The 16,639-nt window shown below is 34.2% G+C and overlaps 1 protein-coding gene across 1 annotated transcript in view; it reads right to left on the bottom strand.

Moving 5' to 3' along the window:
- LOC149528635 (protein ACCELERATED CELL DEATH 6-like) overlaps positions 1-13,224 on the bottom strand; it is a 28,766-nt gene extending 15,542 nt beyond the window's left edge. The window contains exons 1-2 of the mRNA XM_089808060.1: positions 13,143-13,224; positions 11,291-11,685 (exon numbers count right to left, since the gene is read on the bottom strand). Coding sequence (XP_089664186.1) covers positions 11,291-11,685; positions 13,143-13,224 — 477 coding nt within the window. The remainder of the gene's footprint in view (positions 1-11,290; positions 11,686-13,142) is intronic.
- Between the last annotated feature and the right edge of the window lie 3,415 nt (positions 13,225-16,639).

Genomic DNA, 16,639 nt, shown 5'->3' with positions numbered 1-16,639 from the left:
TCTCCACCTCTTAAACCCTTTACTAGATCAACTACAATCGACATAACATTGGAATCTCCATTACAATGAGCTTCTGTAACCAATGAAGCAACACCTTCCCATGTTAATGAAAAACCATTTTGTTGACATCATTCAATCCATTCCATCATCCAATAAAGATTGTTTGCAATATACAAATGTATTTCATCCCACTCTCGACCACCTATTTCAAAAAAATACACCAATTAAAAAGAACTTATATTGAAGATTTATAAGAATTAATTAACTACAATAACATCTTAGATTTACCTCTCACTTTCCTCAATCTACCTTTGCCCATCAAGTACTCCCCTTCAAATTTGTTAATTGAGTTGGGATCCCAAATATGATCTACATGGATCTTTGCTGCAAACTTAGGAAGATATTCACTAATGTACACCATGGTATGGTATACCACATATTCCTCCACCATAGAACCCTTGGGATGTGCTCTTTGTCAAACCAAGCCTTTCAAAAGTTTCAAGTGCCTCTCAACCATCCACATTGACCTAGTTGGTATAGGTCCACATAATTCAATCTCCTCAACTTCACGTATGAGGTAGTGTTCTTGTGCATTGAAAAAACTTGGAGGTAGACACTTTTGAATTTCACACATCAGAAGAGGAATTTTTCTCTTCCAATATTTCATATCTTCTTTATTGATTTCTTTAGATGACAACAACCTCATGTATTTTCCAAGATCATATATAACCTATTTGACATTTTTGGTGAAGTGGCATGGGAGAGATAGAGGTAGAACGTACTGCAATATTTGTAAAATGATCTTGTCAATATTTTATAAAAGAATGCAATAAAATCTACATGTAGTATATAAATATATAGTGAATACAAAATAACATGAATTACCTTAATAAATGTATGCCAATCATGTGTTTTCAACCCTGGCCCAAATTTACTTTTATTTGATATGACATTGTTTATGTTCGCAGCAAATCCTGTGGGAAATCGTATTTTTTTTATGACTTCTTTTATAGCATTGCTCTGCTGCTCTGACAATAACCAAGGGCACTTGTATCAATCTGGTCTCCATTTTTTATTTGATCAAATGCCATTTTTCATTGCATGGTTGGATTCTTCAATGTCACTACAATTTTTGACAATTTGACCTTTGTCACGCCTTCCATCCAAGATTTTCCATAATGTCTCTGCTACATTCTTTCCAATATGCATAGGATCAAACAAATGCACAATTGGGAGTTGCTCATAGTATGACAACCTAGTAAATTGTGTAGGATAAAGTTTTAGTCCTTTTGGAAGTTGGTCATTGATGTCTTGATGACTTTCACAAGCATCAATCACAGCATCAGTGAACAAAACACAATATCAAAATATAAATTTGAAACAAAAACCATCAAATGGAATGACATTACCTCGATGATTTATTTTATTGTATGCCAAATTCCACATGCGAGGTGTCATTCTCTGTGGCTTTGACGTAGTCCCTTCTATACCATTGAAAAGATGTTTTTCGATAATTCGGTACTTATGATTTCTTTGCAGAAAATGTCTATTCTCATCAAACACCTACTTTCTTAAACTTTTTGAATGATGAGATTTTGTCTTTGGACCACAAATTGGACATGCAAATTTACCCTTTGTCTGAAGACCTACAAGATGGTTTATAATTGGATTAAATGTGTTAACTTTGACATACCAAAAATGAGGTGTCAAGAAGAGAACATACCACAAAAATGTGTTAGCCCAGGGGCATCGTGTATTGTCCATACAAGCATTGCAAGAAATTGAAATTGTCTTTGTCCTATTGATCTACAAATGTCATACATAGTAACCCCATTCCATAACACCACCAACTCGTCAATAAGGGTTTCAATATATATGTTGATATCTTTAACTTGATACTTACCTAGTTGAATGAGAAAAAACATTACATAATTATTTTGACCATTTGATGGATTAGTAATAATAAATTAATTTAGATGACCACTAAATAAAAAAATACCTGGAACAATCAGTGTTAGCATTATGTGCTCTCTCTTTATGGACAACTAAGGAGGTATGTTATTGTTGAGAACAAAAATAGGCCACACTGAGTAAGTAGATCTCATCTCTCCATAAGGATTGACACCGTCTGCTGCCAATGAAAGCTTGAGATTACGAGGTTCTTCTTTAAAGTGTGGCCATTTTCCCTCTATTTCCTTAAATGTTGAACCATCTGTAGGCATTTGCATAATGTCATCTTGACTTCTATTGCGTGCATGGTAATCCATAAATTGTGCCAAGCTATTGCACTTGAATAATCATTGCAGACGTGGAATAATGGGAATATGTCAAAGAACCTTGCAAGGCACCTTTTTTGTTAATCGATCTGATTGATATCTATTGATATGACAAGTAGGGAATTATGTTGCAAATTCATGCTGTTTATGATATATAATATGATCGTTTGGACATGCATGTATTGTTTGATACTCCATTCCAATATCTTTCATGATGGCAGATAATTCTCGGTACGATTGAGGTAGAATGTTTGATGGTGGTAACAAACACTCACCTATCAACCTATGACCAAAAATATAATTTCTTAATTTAAAGAATATTAATTTCTATACGAACCCAATGTTAATTGTAAGAGAACTACGAGTAAAATAATGGAAGAAGATGGCATACCTTAACATACGTGTCATTGCTACATTGGATAAACCATTCATAACCTTCAAGTTCACCAACAACAATACAACAACAAGAAGAGTTATTTTGGAGCCTTCATATAGGGACTGGTGTGCCTTCTCAAGTAAAGGTACATCAAGCTCTGCATCATCATCATCATCTTGATCATCATGATCTTCATCATCCTGGTCTTCTTCCATGGTATCATTACCTTCTACTTCAATATTCACACCTCCATGTTCCCTCATTTGGAAATCCACATTCTCCGAATTATCATGGTCCATAACATGAAACTCAAGGATGTTGACCTATATGAAAATGATGACCATATATTAACCATGACCATGATGTCATCATCAAATCATGTCTTATGTAATTTATAAACTATTAAAATACATACCAGTGGGCGATACTCTTTTCCCCCTTCAATGTGACCATGTTGCCTACAATGTTGCTCAACTATTATGATTAGATATCTTTGAGTCTTTAAGCCCTTACACATTTTGCAAGGACAATAACATTTTCCATCACCTTTTATTTTTAAGTTAGACCACAGTCTAACAATTGTCTCCCTATTTTTTTATGCATTGATATCATCAGACATGGTCTTTCTTGAATGGAATGACTCGTTGGTGGAAGAAGGATGATTTGTTTGCAACCTGCAGATGGAGTAGTAAGAGGAAGACACATATAAAAGGGAGTTAGGTCTTTGAACCAAGTAGGAATTAGGACATGCTGGAGTGGGGTCAACCCAAGATATTTTGGAATCTTGAAGAACCTGGTAAAGGGTATCTGGAAAGGTGAAAATAAACAAGTATTTTTACAGCTATAAAGAAGGAATCGAGAGCATTATAAATAATGAAGAAGAAACTTAAATCCATACAACTTCACCTCTATTTACAATTTGACCTTTCTGAAAGTGAAATATGACAATATACAAAATTTCCAATCACATTTTCACTTAAAAAAGAACACCAAATATACCTTTGCTATAATATCTTCTTCAAATTCTTCACTATCAAATTCTTCAGAACTGCAAGCTCCTGTGCAGAAAAAAGATGAGATGTACTAAGTAATTTTTGATGAGCAATATTTAAACAAATCAACTATCAAAAAATTGATTTATGAATTCAGTTGCTTTATTATGTACTGAAGACTTGGCAAGATGTTCCCAAGTCTATCTATAGAATGCCTATCTGCATGGTTGTTTGCAAATAGTCTAGTATGGTGCCACTCTTGAACAACAAAAAATGTCACTAGGGATGGTAATTTGGCTCAAGAGATGCACAAGCCTATTGACACCACAAAATTTTTAGTTCATATAGTATTCAGCTGTCTTCTTTAACAAAATCCAAAGAGAATACAAACAAACTAATGAGCCGTGTCTATCTCAATTGAATAGCAAGTACTATAGTGAGTATTAGAAAACTGACCTTGCGAATAGAATCTAGTTCATAAAGTATTAGGAAAGTGACCTTGCTGATTAGTTTAACCTAGATTGGTGAACAGAAAATTTATAATAAAAATCTAATTTTTTCCACACTTATTCAAACCATATAATGAAATGACAAAAAATGAATTGTATACGAATCACTCTAAATTCTTAGCTTTTAATACGCTTCATAGATGAGATTGCATTATATGGTTTGAACAAGATGTAGAAAAAAATGAAATGACATAGATATAAACATTCTCACACCATAAGTGAAGCAACAATTGCATAAAGCTTTATTGCAAAAAAATTGTCAATATTATTTACATTGTACATACTTGTTTATATAATGCTTCAATTCCTAAACTAAGAAACTATAGCTAGTGTTCTAACCATGCATAAAAATAAAATTACAGTGCAGATGTATGAAATTATATGCATAACTACTCCTATACTAGTTTATAATTACTATGGAAGCACAACACTACAATCACAATACCAAATCCAACTCCATAACTTAATCCCAATCCCACTGCCCACCATCGACTCTCCATTATATCTTTGCTACTACCACCTGTAGTCTTATTTTGTTCTACTTGATGCTCTCTACAACCTAAACCATAACCCAGTGTCGTATTTTCAAGGGGAAACCCATGAAGGTTAGGGTTTCCTGAAAAGGAGGAAGCCTCAAATGTTGTGAATTGTTTTCCCTATTGTATTAATCTTGACAACATGTTGTTTGAAAGATTTAATACTTTGAGGAAGGTTAGATTTGAAAATTTGAAAGGAATTTTTCCTGACAACTTGTTTTTTGAAAGACCTAGAGACTCTAAATGAGCCATGTTTGCCAAGGATTCAAGAATTGAACCACATAGTTGATTATTTGAGAAGTTGAGAGAAATTAAACCTTGGAGGACTTCCAATGCTAGAGGAATATTGCCTGAGAGGTTGTTATGTGAGAGATCCATGAACTTGTTTGCATAGATTATCTTCTCATATGTTTGAACCCTTCCTTTTATCCAAATTGTTACTTCATCCTCAAACTTTGATTCATAAGGAGAGTCTAGATTTAAATCAGTGAAATAAGAGAAGGTAAGTCATTCATCAATAATTTGAGATTGATTGACCATAGCATATAGATTACTTAGATCTTGAGGGATACTTTCTAATAAACAATTACTCGATAAATCTAGAATTTGGAGATTCTGCAACCTCATAAGTTGGGATGGAATTTTACCTTTGAAATTATTAGAGGTTAAGCTCAAAATTTTCAAATCTTTTAGCTTTTCAATCCAAACATGAATTTTACCTTCAACTTTATTAGTTCCCAAATCAAATATTTTGAGACCTGTTCAATTTGAAAGGGACAGAAGAATATTACCTTGAAACCTATTGCCATTGAGATTTAGTGCATAAAGAGCTGTGAGATTTCCCAACTCCTCTAGAATCTCCCCTTCCAAATCATTGTGAGCCAATTTGAAAACCACTAATTGAGAACACGACCTGATAGTTGCAGGGATCTTGCCTGTCAGCTTGTTATTTGACAAGTCCAAAATGCCCACTCTATTTGAATTTGTGCAAGTAGAACTTGGAATTTCTTCAGAGAGGTTATTTCCTAACAATGATAGAAAGATTGATGCCCAAATATCTGATGGAGGTCTAATGTTTGGAATCGAGCTGTTAAACATATTATCTAATAGATCTAATAGGAATGAAACAAAATCTAGAGTAGGAAGTATGCCATACAATCTATTCCCTTGCAAATCCACCTCATAAAATTGATGGGATATCTGCCAGGGTAGAGAACCTTCGAGATTGTTATCTGAAATAATGAGCATATCAAGATTAGGAAGATCCCACATCCACGAAGGAATATTTCTCACAATGTTGTTACTTGAAAGATCTAGTTCCTTCAATTCATATTGTTGGGACAAAAATGCAGGGAAAGCACCTTCTATATTGCAAGACCTCAATGCCAAGTACTCCAAATGGTCAAACTTTGGAATCCAACTTGCAAAATATAGTAATAGATAATTGATTTTTAGAAAGGTCCAATCCTCGTAAGTGAGTCATATTTTTGAGCATCTGAAATGAAATGTTGCCTCTTAATCTGTTGGAAGCAAGCGCCAACACTTTTAAATTGGCCATCTTCAAAAGAGAATCTGGAATTGTTCCTGATAGCTGGTTATCGCCCAGATGCAGCTCACTTAATGTTGAAAGCTCACATAGAGAGGGTGGAATCTAGCTAGTCAGATGATTATGGCTAAGTAACAATACTCTTAAACTTGCCAGCTTTGAATTAGAGTCTAGGATTCTTCTTGACAACTGGTTGTTACTGAAGTCCAGATGTGCAAGGGATAAAAGGTTGTCAAAAGAGGACAACATAGTTCCCTCCAAATTATTATGAGACAGATCCATGGTCTCAAGTTTTGAATAGTTTGCAGCAGAATGGGGATACTCTCCACTTAAATTGTAGCCAGAAAGAGATAGAACAACAAGTGAGTTGGAATGGCCTAAAATGAAAGAAAGGTTTCCCTTCAAGTCATTATTACCACTAAGGTCAAGATTTCTCAATTTCGAACAGGGCATGAAATTGGAAGGGATGGAGCCATTTAGATTACTGTAGCTGAGATCAAGTGAAACCAATGAAGATGCATTCTCAATCCAAGAGGGTAGTTTAGATGGGAATGAATTCCATGATAAATGCAGATGGGACAAAGAGGCTAAATTTGATAGATCTGGAATATTACCTGACAGCCCACAACTAGATAGTTGAATCTGGGTGAGATTGTGAAGACCGCTGAGGGCCTCACCCCAGCACTCCGAGCCCATTGTCAAGTTCACTTCATTCATTCCCAAGAATTCAAGGCTTCTCAGACCTCTGGCCCATACATCAAACTTACCACCCTTAAATTCCCAATATATGAAAGATCCAGATGACGCAAGCTTGACATATTTCCCAACACTAAAGGAACCTCACCGCCAAATCTAGCATTTGACAAGCTAAGAAATGAAAGCCTCTGCAGTTTTGGGAACTGTGGAGGAATAGAAATACCTTGAAAGTAATTCTAGCTGAAATCCAAGTGCTGTAGGTGTTGCAGATCAAACAATGATGGATGAATTTCACCACTCAATTGATTGCTTAGATCAAGGGTAATCACATGCGATGTATGATAATTGTAGCCAAAGCCCTCCCACTCGCAACAATTCAATCCACGCCAAGAGGATAACTGACCCGAGGAAAGATAAAGGCCACCCTTGAAATCTAACAGAGAACTTCTCTCATCTTCGATACATGCTGTTGAAATTGACATAGTAAGTTATGGAGTTGGATTTGGTATTGTGATTGTAGTGTTGTGCTTCCACATTTATGAAAATTACAGTGCAGATGTATAAAATTATATGCATAACTACTCCTATACTAGTTTATAACTCCTATATTGTGATTGTTTAACTCCATCACCCAAGAGGATGCCAAAAAATATTAACTTTTACCAGAGATGTCAAAAAATTACATTTAGAAAAATCTAATTTATAGAAATAACTGCAGCAGGTAAAGCACATTTGAAATATAAAAATAGACAACTTATGTATATAAATCCCAGAATCGTTATGATTCAAAATATTACTTGAATTATAATTAATAATTATGGAAAGTTTTTTTTTCACTGCAGTCAAAATCCGTTAACAGAATGGGTGAAGGTAAGGTGGGGATATACCAAACTCGCACTGTAACATGGTTCCACATTTATATGACACTTTTGAAATATTAAAAATATATAAGTAGTTCACCATAGTTTTTAACTCTCAAAATATTAAAGAAATGATATTCTATGATGCCAGTGTTTTTCCTAAATGCTAGATAAACTACATTAGAGATGTATAGTATTTCATATACTACTACTCAAGAGTTCTAATCATTTCAAATTGTAATAGAATAATTACTATATATTAAATGTACATTTATCTCACATGGCCTTTACCTTATTTTTCACTTCTTGTAATGCTTATTTATGGATCATGTACAAATGTGTTATGAGTTTTGGAAGATATTACCTTATCTCATAGACATCCTTGGTATCAAGACTAGCTTAGTTGTATATATGCAAAGCATATTTTCAACATTTCCATTTAAAAGGATACTTCTACATTTTCCATTATCTCCTCACTGAAATACAAAACACTAATTTTGAGCCATAAGTTTCCATCAATAAAATACAGATGTATTGATAAGACACAGATCAATGCAAAAGCAAAGAAGAAAAGCTTGGTGAGATAAGGCCACATAATAGAAGGAAAGAAGTATAGGAGAAAATTGTTAAATAGGCACACTAAATTTCTCGTGGAGAACATTAAAATAAAGTCAATGAATTGAACTTCTATAATGCTCCCAATCCAGGCAGTCAATGCACCACTACAAGTGATAAACGTGACATTATTAATTACCCTTACAAATACCTATAACTACTTGAAAAAGATAAGATTTGTGCATCTCAAATGCAACTAGAAATTTTTTGCTAACACTATTTTGTAACCCTATGAATAACATGCAATTAGTGAGAGCACCAAACTTCCATTAAGTTTCAAGCATATTCCATTTAATGTAGAAGAAAATAAATATCAAACCAGCCAGCATATTAGTTTCCTGATTTCCACCAGTTCTGGAGGACCTATAAGAAAATGAGAGGGAAATTCCCTTAGTGATGTAACATAAATAATTATTTTTCTTGGCTCTTAGTTGAAGAGGTTTCAGTACAAGGCTCACACTCCCATACCAAGTAACAAAGATGACTGGTGTTCTTCACTACCAATTAAGAATATCCCAATCTAAGGTTTGTGCTCTCATATCAAGTAACAAAAACAATTATGGTTCTTGGTTCTTATCAAAGGGGTTTTTTAAGCTAGGTCATAGGCTTCCATACCAAGTAGCAAAAATAATTATTGTCCTTGGCACTCAACTGAAAAGGTTTCAGTTTAAGGCTCTTGCTCCCATACAGACTAGAACAAAAAAAATTATTGCTCTTAGCTTACAATTGAAGAAGCTATAATCTAAGACTCATGCTCTCATATCAAACAATAAAAAATTATTATTATTCTTGATTATTTGTCCAAGAAATATTAATCTAGAACTCATCCTCTTATATCCAATAACAAAAATATATAATTTGCAACTGTCAATCCAAAAAGTTTCACTCTAAGAATTCTACTTCCATATCAAATAACAAATATAATTACTGTGTTGCTCCCAATAAAAAAAGTTCCTATCTAAAGCTCATGATCCTATATAAAATATTATTAAAAAAGCTAAGATTTCTTCAATCCATAATAACTTCTCCAAATACAGAATATCATTCATCAATTTTACCAATAACCAAAGTAATTGGTAGACAAAAGGTCACAGGCTACAGATTCAAACCATTGGAGTGTCTAAAAGAAATTGCATTGTATAGCTGACACAAAACGTGAGCCAAATTGTTGCATGAAGCTTAAAATAGTGAAATATTTGAAGTCAATGAAGTCAATCATAATGTAGGTTCAAAAAATCTAAATGTTTTTGGTAGAACTTGCTCAACACACTGAATTAAGATCTGAATTGTTAGTTTTTCAGCTCCCAAAAAGTAGGATGCCACAGCAAAAAAATTGCCTTGTTAGGACAGCGTAAATGAATATCTCACCAAGCCATTTTATACATGAAATCAAAGATTATCTTGGTTATTTTCTTTGTTCAATTCAATGGGCTCAATATAACTTCAATCTCTTTTCATAAGTACTGTTGTTTTCAGCTGTTATATGGTACATAGTATTACAGTTGTTTGAAAGTTTTTGTAATGCACATTCAAAGCCCTTCTAACAGACAGTTTGATGGACCAGAAGTTCCACAAGATGAATACAACACGTGGTTGTAGAAGACCGGGATGCATTAAGCAGTCAGTACTGAAAAAGTAGCACAAGATTAATGCATGGAGTGTTCAAACCACTAATTTTGGAGAAAATGCCGCCAACATGGAGTCCCCAAGCGCATTCTTATGAAACCCCTTATAGTGTGGTTGAATTGACACCACATGATGGAGAAGGGAACGCTTTCTACTGTTGAATATAGGAGGATAATAAATCATGTAAATCATGTACCAACTAACAATACATAAACAAGGGCTTGAATGCAGAAAAAGGCACGATCCAAGGCTTGATCGTGCATGAGGAGTTGAGTGCTTGGAAGAGGGGACGAAGCCATTCATGGTGAATCTGTGTGGAGTCTGGACAAGATAGAGGGCAACAAAAATAGACTGTGGGAGTTACCACCAAAATTTTATATATTACAACCCTACACAATGTCGTGGTAAAGAAAACCATATAGCGCTAAACTCATACCTGTTACAATGGTCCACACAATGCCGAGTCCTCTCTTCCAGAACCTGCCCTTGAAAATCTATGCCCTCCTGCGAGCGAAATGCGAGAAGTAAAGGAGTTGATGTGGTGGGTCAATGGAGGTTGACCACCGGCACATGAAGAAGCAACCCTCACGCCAAATGAAATGTGTTATATTTTTGCCCTTTTTTTTTGTTTTATGTTGCGGTGTGTGTCGCAATTGCGACAAAAATAATTTGTCACAATTGCAACCAACACGGGCATGTTATAAAAAAAACAAAAATTTCCTTTATAACTCGACCAACCAACCCATTTAAAATACTTGGTCGCAATTTAGGATAAAATGCACTAGTGTTTTTTCCCATTGGTGTCCCATATATAGCTATACCCTTTCTCTTAGTTCATTATAGACTCTCTAGGTCATGTCCTGCCTATTTGGATGGATGATAATGTGTTGGATTATGAGGACTTTGGCAATTCTGAATAGAAAATGCAGTATTTTTCACACTAGTGCCATATTCAAATCAAATTATTTATCCTCTAAAAAAGAAAGAAATGATACAAATCAAAAGAAGAAATATTTTGCATCAAAGTTAGAAATGTAGTTGATGATGAAAATAATTCAATAATTAAAGCCTCCTCACTAAAAATATGAGGATTTGTGATTGCAAAAACTTGTTTCCCATTGATTTTTTTCTAGAGCCCACGTTTAGTCTTTTTTAATCTCTCTTTAAGATTCCTTTTTCATGGGTTTAAGGTAGTCTTTATTATTTTATTTGTTCATTTTCTATTACAAAAGGATGGGAAAAGACAAGACAGACAAACCCGGGGATCCACTCCATTTATTGCCGCCAAATGTAATGTGGTATTGTGAAAAAGGTCATGGTCGCGCTTCACCAATTCTGCTTTTCCATCCTCCTTTTCTCTCTTGAGTAGATTCTTTATTATTTTGAAGTGATTGTGCTCGACGGCAAAATGCAGAACAGATTTATGATCGGAACTGCGTATCTCAATAGAGTCGGGCCATTCCAAGATAAATTTATTTATCATGTTCCAATCGCCTTTTATGGCTTCTACATGAATTGCGCACCTTCCACACTTATCCTTCCCTGTCATTAGGTCGTCATGCCAAGAAATATCATCAACACGATAATTTAGTATAGCATCTAAAATTTCAACTTTTCCTCCATACACGGCCGCATGCAACAGCGGTGTTGCCCCTGTATCCAATTCAATCCAACTTATTCCACGCAACTAAAAAAAATAAGTTCATATTATTGCACGCTGCGCTTTTAAATGCAGTTGTATAAAGTTTATTTCTATAAGGTTATAGATCACACTTATTCAAAGAGAAAAATAAAATAAAATAAGATCATAGAATCCAATCTGAAAAGTATAACAGCGAGGTTGAGAAACAAAATCTGATAATCAAAAGCGACTAATCAGGTCTCTAATTTATTATATTCTTTTCTCAGTTTTAAGGAAGAAATTAAATTTGGAAAAATAAATAAATTTTTCCTATTTCACACTTTTAAATTAGAAATTAACAATGTAACAATGAATATTTCACCTCCCCATTGTGGAGAAGATTGATGGGTTCCGGTTGTATTGTCCTAGGGCATTACTCCCAGCAAATGCATGGCGATCTCCACATGGCCATACTTGGAAGCTATTATTAGAGCCATCTCTCCAAATCTATTGCACAAGGCAGCAGAATCCCTGTTGTGTCGCAGTAGAATTTGTACTAGATCTAGACTACCAATCTTTGAAGCTTCGTGAAGTGGTGTATTGTTATCATTATTTTGAGCTTCAGACAAAGTGGGCTCCTTTTTGAAAAATAGAGATAATATAACGCAACAGAATACTCAGGATGTGAGCGCTAATATCTCAGCTACAACCATTCTATTTATAACTGAATTAGTAATAAATGTATAGTGCATTCTAGAGAAAAATTTAGTTGTGTATTAATGGTTGTAGGTGAGAAAAATGGCTATAACCAATAGTGGATGGATGCACATTTTTACATGGGTTTCTAGAGGCTTCTCTGGTCTATGCTGATCAAGTCAGTGAGTAATTAATTTACTTTAACATCCCCCCTAAATTAATTACAATAGCTATACTTAACATCTACTATCTAAATATCCCCCCATAATCTACATATGATGGGTCTCGGCCTAAAGCCTTGTTAGGTACCCATTTACAATCAGTTATCTCCTAAATACACTGGTTGCAATTCACAAAAATCCCCCCTCAATGACAACCATGAGACAATTATGTCATTGCTCTTAAGCCCAAAATATGTCGAAGAGATACAAACTTGGCTTCACTTAAGGCCTTGGTGAATAAATTAGCAATTTGGTCCTCTGTCTTGCAATATTAAAGATGAATCACCTGTTGTTGGATGAGATGCCTGATATAATGATGATAGACCTTGATATGTTTGGCGCGAGCATGAAACACTAGATTCTTAGATGATGAGATGGCACTTTGATTGTCACAATGAAGTAAAGAAGGTTGTGCATGATGTTTCTTGAGGACTGATAGGATAGCTCATAGCCAAGTGATTTCTTTTGTTTCTTCATTTGTTGCAGCATATTCAACTTCTGTAGTGGATAGAGCAATGGTAGACTTCTTTTTACTACACCAAGATAGACAACATAATCTGTAGTGGATTTACGATCATCCGTGTATCCTGCCCAATTAGAATCTGAATAGCCAATAAGAGAAATATCTCCATGAGATGAATAATAGATGCCCATTGTTAAAGTCCCTTTCACATATCTTAGTATTCTTTTAGCTGCTATCCAATGTGGGACTTTAGGTGAACTAAACAATTTGAAAACCACACTAATTGCAAAAGAAATATCAAGACGAGTGTGTGTCAGATATACAAGACTACCAACCAATTGCCTATAGAAGGTAGGATCAACATCTTCACCTTCCATGTCCTTGCTTAACTTTAATCCTTTAGCAATTGGAGTAGACACACTTTTGCAATTTGTCATTCGAAACCTCTTCAATAAGTCTAGGCCATATTTAGTTTGAGTAAGATAAAAACCATCATCCTTTTGCCATACTTGTATACCAAGAAAATAGTGTAGAAAACCAAGATCTGTCATCTCAAATGTATCTTGCAAGCTTAACTTTATATTACTGATTTTATCCATGCTATGTCTTGTGATAATAAGATCATCGACATAAAGCACAATGATTATGATATCACCACCATCAAATTCCTTGACATACAAATTTGGATCATGAGGACTATTATGGAAGCCTTGAAGTTGAAAATATTCATCAATTTTAGCATACCAAGCCCTTGGAGCTTGTTTGAGACCATATAAAGACTTCCTTAATTTGCAAACCAAAAGTTTTTTCCCTTGAATTTCAAATCCTTGTGGACGAGTCATATAAATCTCTTCATCAATTTCACCATTCAAAAATGCATTTTTAACGTCCATTTGGTGTAGAGGCCACTTAAAATGAGCTACTAATGCTATAATAGCTCTAATAATACTAATCTTTGCTACTGGGGCAAAAGTTTATGTGTAATCAATCCCTTCTTTTTGTGAATACCCTTTGGCCACTAGTCTTGCCTTATGCTTTTCAATACTCCCATCTAAACATGGTCTTATAAACCCACTTATTGTTAAAAAAATTATTACCTTTTGGAAACTCTACCAACTTCCAAGTGTTGTTCTTTATCAAGGAATCATACTCATTTTTCATAGCTTCTTCCCATTCATGTTTTCCTTTGGCCTCCTTATATGTTTCAGGATCATTAGTCTTCATTATGGTGGTCATTAAAGCATAATTAATTTGATAAGTCCTTTGATAAATTTCTTGAATACTCTTGGTCTTTGGAGGAGGACTAGATTCTTCATCCATGTCAAAGGGTTCCTTAGAACTTTCACCAGTTTCAAAATCATTAGGATCTTCATGATTCTCAATGGCCATGTGTGGAATAGGAGTGGATATTGGCATATCATCAAACCCCTCATTAAACTTGACATCCCTACTTGTAAACACATCTTCCACACTAGGATCATACAACCTATATCCTTTCCTTTGGTCATCATACCCCACAAAGATGCACTTAATGCTTTTCTTATCAAATTTCTTTTCTCTAATCTCATCTAGTACATGGGCATTGGCTTCACATCCAAATACTCTAAATTACTTAACATTTTGTTTTCTTCCACTCCAAGCTTCTTTAGGAGTAATGTTTTGCAAAACATTTGTGGGAGATCTATTCAAAACATGAGATGCAATATTAATAGTTTCAACCCATAGAAACAAAGGAAGATTCTTAGATTGTAGCATACAACGTGCCATTTCCACTAAAGTCCCATTCTTCCTTTCAGAAATACCATTTTGTTGAGGATTATATCTAATAGTCATCTCTCTTTTGATCCCATGATGCTCACAAAATGATTTGAACTTATTGTTTACATATTCTCCACCATTGTTAGTTCTAATTCTCTTGATCTTATTTCCATTTTCATTTTCTACAAGAGCTTTAAACATTTCAAATTTGTTAAACACTTCATCCTTTTGTTTCAATAAATAAACCCAAACTTTTCTTGAGAAATCATCAATAAATGTTAAGATATACCTAGCTCCTCCCTTTGATGTTGGACTCATAGGACCACACAAATCACTATGGATAAGTTCTAGACTTTTCTTTGCTCTCCATGTAGACCTCTCAAAAGTGTCTTTATGTTGTTTACGAACCATGCATCCTTCAACACACATTTGTATTTAATTTTATCCAAGGTAATCCATCAACCATATTCATCTTTGAAAGAATAGCCAAACTTTGATAATTTAAATGACCATATCTTTGATACCATAACTCACTTAAGGATGATCTTGTAGTGATATAAGCCTTCTTATCAACACTAGCTTGAAATTTATATAGTCCATCATTCTCAACTCCTCTAGCCACTATTTTGTATCCATCATTAATATTCTTGATTAAACACTTATCTGAATAAAACTCCACCTTATATCCATGTTGAGTTATTTGACTCACTCATAGAAGATTTTTGGCCAACCTACGTACAAAATTTACATTATTTATTTCCAAATTTTTGCCATCATTACCTTTCATTGAAATTGTACCTATTCCTTCTATGTCATGTGAACTATCATCGCCAAGAAATATTTTTGCACCTCTTGTTGCTTCTAAAGAGCTAAAGTTATTTTTGTTGTGAGTCAGATGTTGGCTAGCTCCTGAATCAATATACCATGTGTTACTTGAATCACCTTTAGTAGCCAAAGAGGCTATCATTATATGATGATCACCCTCTTCTTGAACAAAATTTGATTGCCTTCTTTGATTAAATTTGTTTTGCCATTTCTTAAAACATTGATCACTTTTATGCCCTTCTTTTCCACACTTGAAACATTTGATAGTATTTGCTCCTTTGAGATTATTATTGTAATTTCTCCATTAATTTTGTGGCCTTTGATAATTTTGCCTATTTTGATTATCTCTTTGTTGAGACCATTGTCTTCAATTATTTCTATATTGATTCCCTTGATTAGGTCTTTGATTTTAATATGTTCTTTCTTGATTATAATTCTTGTATTTCCCTCTAGCTACAAATGCTTGACTCTTGCTAGGCTCACTTGTAAACTTGTGAAGCCTTTCTTCTTCATTTAATAAAGCACCAGACACTTCTTCCAGTTTTATATTTTCAAATTTGTTAGTTGATTCTAAATTATGAATGAAATTATTATATTCCTCTGGAAGACTTTCAATTAAAAATTCTATGATTTCATCATCTTCATACTCAACCTTCATCATTGCAAGTTGATTTCTTAAGTTTTTCAATTTAGCAATATGATCATTCATGCTATCTCCTACTTTCATTTTCAAATGAGTTAATTGCCTCTTAATATCCATTACTTTTAACTTACTTGTTCTTTCATACATTGTTTGTAAAGTTTCCCATATTGCCTTTGTTGTTGTTAAACCTTGAACATGAGGCCTAATCCATGGACTAATTTGCCACAAAAGTGTAGCACATGCATTCATATCCTTTTTATTCCATTTCTTAAGTTCATCTTGATCCTTCGGTTCTTCTACCGTGACTACTTCCCATAAGTCTTTCATTTGTAAAGTTAACTCCATCTCACATTTCCAATTACCATAATTTTGAACCATCC

Source organism: Cupressus sempervirens, chromosome 11 (assembly GCF_028749045.1).
Source record: "Cupressus sempervirens isolate cs-2001-9-10 chromosome 11, ASM2874904v1, whole genome shotgun sequence".
NCBI lineage: Eukaryota > Viridiplantae > Streptophyta > Pinopsida > Cupressales > Cupressaceae > Cupressus > Cupressus sempervirens.
This window is presented reverse-complemented; position numbering and strand designations above follow the sequence as displayed.